The sequence below is a fragment of the Galeopterus variegatus genome, unplaced genomic scaffold (assembly GCF_000696425.1).
Source record: "Galeopterus variegatus unplaced genomic scaffold, G_variegatus-3.0.2 Scaffold843, whole genome shotgun sequence".
Classification (NCBI taxonomy): domain Eukaryota; kingdom Metazoa; phylum Chordata; class Mammalia; order Dermoptera; family Cynocephalidae; genus Galeopterus; species Galeopterus variegatus.
This window is the reverse complement of record NW_007726954.1, coordinates 398,697-403,278: the sequence shown is the minus strand read 5'-3', so window position 1 is coordinate 403,278 and position 4,582 is coordinate 398,697. Positions and strand designations below refer to the sequence as shown.

The 4,582-nt window shown below is 50.6% G+C and overlaps 1 protein-coding gene across 1 annotated transcript in view; it reads left to right on the top strand.

Moving 5' to 3' along the window:
* FHAD1 (forkhead-associated (FHA) phosphopeptide binding domain 1) overlaps positions 1–4,582 on the top strand; it is a 138,442-nt gene that overhangs the window by 96,707 nt on the left and 37,153 nt on the right. Inside the window, exons 19-20 of the mRNA XM_008572857.1 lie at positions 1,071–1,244; positions 2,960–3,185. Coding sequence (XP_008571079.1) covers positions 1,071–1,244; positions 2,960–3,185 — 400 coding nt within the window. The remainder of the gene's footprint in view (positions 1–1,070; positions 1,245–2,959; positions 3,186–4,582) is intronic.

Below are 4,582 nucleotides of genomic sequence, written 5' to 3'. Positions count from 1 at the left end.
TGGTGGAATTCCTTCCAGAGCGTCCTTATGTTGAGCATTACTATAGACATCAATAAATAACAATTTATTACAAAGTTAGTGATTTACACTGTGACACTGTGCACACTGCCTTGGAAGCTATTTTTAATACTAAACATATTATAAAAATGTTCCCGTGTCATTGAGCAATCAGTCATGACCTGGGTTTGCAATATGCGGGATGGACCCAATTTTTTTGTCCCTGCCTCCTGCTCAGGCACTGGGGCCGTTTCTCACCTTTCACTAGGGTACGAGATGCTTGGTGCAGCCAGCCTGTGCATCATTCCTTACATCGTTAAGATAAATTCCCAAAAGTGGAATTGCTAGGTTACAGGATATGAGCATTTTCAGACTTACCATACACATTCCTAATGACCTTCCAGAAATGTCAGACCAGTTTACACTGCCACCAACACAGTCTGAGAATGCCCAGTACTACGTCTCAAGAATATATTTTAAATTGGATCAAGTAATGTTCATAAAACCCCCAGCACAGTGCCTGGCATGAAGCCCACATTCCACATTATCTGAGGAGGGTCTCCAGGAGGAGACTAGAATTTTGACAAGCAAAGATTGGAGGAAGGTTCCAGGAGGAGGGATAAGATGTGCCAAGGACATGGCAACTGAAGCCCAGGTCATCCCAGGACCCAAGCCCCAAGCAAAGTGGAGTGTCCTGAAAGCAGGTCATGTGACGAAGGGGTGAAAGAATCCAGCACATTTATCCTGGAGAATAGATTTAGAGAGAGACATGACAGCTCTTCTCAAATATTTAAAGGGCTGTCTCATAAGAGGGAAATAAAACTTACTCAATGAGCTCCAGGTGACAGAAGTGAGCTCAGGGACCAGAAATCACAAGGAGATGGATTTCAGCTGAATGTAATGAAGAGTTCTGGAACCTTCCAGAGAAGGCACAGACTTTGTACTTTAAAGGGATCAACAAACTAATTACAGAATTAGGGTTTACTTCCTCTCTGAAGGCAGGGGTTCGGGGGAGGCTAGCAGAAATATTTACTCCTGAATGTCTGTGATTTTGATGTTTGTTGTTTGTCTAGGAAATAGAATTAAAAAGGCAAAAAGAGGACGTTTTAAATAATAAATTAAATGACGCACTGGCCATGGTAGAAGAGACTCAGAAAACAAAGACGGCTGAAAGTCTAAAAGCAGAGAGCCTCACCATGAAATTAAATGAAACATTAGCCGAACTGGAAACCGCCAAGACAAAAATGGTAAGTCGGCGTCCTCCAGGGTTGGGAGAATGTCCCCCCTGACAGAAGATGACGATGCCATGAGAATGTGCTCCTCAGCCCCAGCACTGCTGACGTTCTGGGGCAACTAACTCTCTTGTTGGTGGCTGTCCTGTGCATTGGAGGCACTTTAGCATCATCCCTGGTCTCTACCCAGTAGATGCTAGTGGCCCCGTCCCCTCAGTTGTGATAACCAAAAATGTCTTCAGACATTGCCAGATGTCCCTTAGAGGACAAAATCACCCCCTGCTGCAAAGCATTGGCTTAGAATGAAAGGTACACACAGGCTGTCATGCCCTGTCTCCAGGGCTCTAAGATGTAACGCAGACTCCTAACAGGGTCAGGGAGAAGGACCGAGGAGCCACAGAATTTAGTGGTCAGTGACTATTCCACAGACTTTATGACACTGTTGGAAGGCTTTAGCTTGGTATTTGTGGCCTTCACAATCAGGGCTCAATATGCATTCAGCCTGACATCCATGCATCAACTGGCAGGTCTGCGGGGAAGGAGGTAATGAAGATTCATCTGCCAGAAGCGCACAAAGGAAATCTGAGAGAGGGATGGGGGTTGGAGAGACCAGCTCAGGGCGTGGCACATGGTGGCTGTTGCTGCAGTCCAGAATCCTAAGGACCAGGACACTCAGTGGCGGGTAGGCAGAGAGTGGGAAGAAGGGAGTTGCTGCAGAGAGGGTTACAATGGCAGGACTTGGTAACTGGCTCTCAGGACATGAGTGCCAAGGAGAGGGAGGTGCCATAGAAGCCTGGCAAGTTTAAGCCAGGGCACCTGGGGTCATGGTGGCACATGGATGGCATACCGATGGGAATGTGGAGGCCCAGGGTGCAGGGGGGCCTCTTGTCAGGGGGACTCTGTCTTGGAGGAGATGAGGCAAGGTGAAAGTAGGGTATCAAAGTTCAAAAGCTCCCCCAGCTTCTAGCGCTATAGAAGATTTGGGAGAGAAAACGAGACAGTCTCATTTGGAAGACAGCCCTGCCGGCAGGTTAGTGAAATAGTGGGCACGTGTGTCTCAGGGAGAGGATTTACACGTCAGGAGGAGGTCAGAGGCCGAGGCCCAGCACATCCACCAGGGAGAGCAGCGGGAATGCGACGTCATTCGGGGGCCAGAGCGGGGGAGGCTGGAGAAGCAAGAGGGACACGGAGAGGCAGCGCTGGCCTGGGAGCCCCAGGAAGAGCCGCAGGAAGGAGAGGGCGGTCATGGGAAAGGGGTCCCATCTGCCATGGGGATAATTTTTGGTTTTAAGAAATGCAAATTCGTTCCCTTTTTTCTTATGAAAGTGTTCATTCTTTAAGTGAACAGCTAATTATCAAACACGTAGGTCCAGATGCTCTGGGTGTGGCAGTAAGTAAGAAAAGACAAGTTTCTGCTGTCGTGGCGTTTACGTTCTAGTGGGGGTCGGGAACAAAGAAGCGAGGTGGATCGAGGTGGCATGAAGGCCTCAGGGAAAATAGGTGACGGAATAGACGGTGTCTCCGGCTGCTCCCCGTAGGTGGTCAGGGAGGGCCTCTCTGAGGAGGTGACGTCGGAGCTGAGACCTGAGAGAGGCAAAGGCGTCGCGGGGAGCTGGGGACGGAGCGTGCGGGCAGTGGGAGCAGCACACGCGCAGGCCCTGAGGCTGGCACCTGCTGTCGTCGTCCTATCCGGCCCCTAGACCACATGGATCCTTACTCTGTCTTCCCAGATCACGATGGAGGAGCGGATCATGCTGCAACAGCAGGTGATGAAGGCCCTCCAGGACGAACGGGAGTCACAGAAACACGGATTTGAAGAAGAAATCACGGAATACAAGGAGCAAGTCAAACAGCACTCCCAGACGATTGTGAGTCTGGAGGAAAGACTCCAAAAAGTGACTCAACACCATAAGAGGATAGAAGGAGAGATCGCGACTTTGAAGGACAATGACCCAGGTAGGTCCCAAGGGAGGCCAAGGAAAGCTTTGTGTGAGGGGCAGGTTCTGAGTATCCTGTGGGTCCCAGTAAGAAAAAGGCCACGCTTCAGTTAAAGCACATTCATCCTCTGGAGGCAACCCAAGGCCCAGCTTGAACAGAAGTAACGACAATGAATTGGGACATCCTTTGTCCCGACCTAGTGAGCCGGTGAGACGCACGGGCTGCCAGGGCTGCTAGGGCGTCGCGTGCAGCATGAAGTGGAATCATCTTTTCCACATGAAAACGTCTCGTGCAGGGCCCTTTCAAAGGTTTCTCTCTGCCATCAGCCATTTGCGACTTGACTAATGCACTTTGATAAGCAGCCAGGATTTGCCTCTTAAAAAATAAACCCAGAAGAGGCTAAAAAAAGAACTCAAGAGTTGTGAGCACTTATTCACCCTAAATAACCACAATGACTGCCTTATTGCAAACACTAAGCTCTTGGAGAAGAGTTCTGCAGGCAGAGGCCTCAGGCCTGGGTTTCTCCAACTTGGCACCATTGACGTTTGGGACTGGATAAGTCTTTGCTGTCGAGAGCTGTGCCTTGTAAGATGTTCAGCAGCATCCCTGGCCTTCACCCACCCCAAACAAAAATGTCTCCAGACATTGCTAAATGTCACCTAGAGGCAAACTCAGTCCTGGTTGAGAAACATGGTCCTAGTCACCAGCTGGCAAGCTGTCAGGGCTGACCTCAGCACCCATTCACTCAACACTGTTAGTGGAGCATCTGTTATGTCCCAGTCTCACTTCAGCACTGGGGACTCAGTGATGGACAAGTTAGTTATTATCCCTGGGAACCAAATGATTGCCCCAACAGGTGATCCCGGATGAACAGGGCCCCAGGGCAAGGGCCTGGAGCAGGGCTGTGTTTCCTAATCAAGAGTCCAGGGCTGAGCCCGTGGCGCACTCAGCAGGGTGCGGCGCTGGGAGCACAGCAGCGCTCCCACCGCAGGTTCGGATCCTATATAGGGATGACCAGTGTGCTCACAGCGCTCACTGGCTGAGCACGGTGCGGCCGGTCTCAAAAAGGACAAAAAAAAAGAGTCCAGGTCAGAGGGAGGATGTTGGATCTGGGGCCTGAATGGTGACAACACACTTGTCACACCCACACTTAGATCAGTGCCTGCCGTAACGCGTGCCTTCCATAAGTGTGCGTCAAAGGAATAAACGAGACTGAGCAGTGAGAATGGAAACCAGAGGCGGTGGGCTGCGAAGGGAGTGGGCAGTGAGGACAGGAAGGCACTGAACATAGGTTACTCTTCCAAGACTCTTGTCTGGGCAGAAAGCAGAAAGAAGGCAGGCGGTGTAACCAGTGGCTAAGGCTGCACCTCTCACCATTAGCAGAGTGGTCGCAAGCAGGGTCACCCAGATGCCCA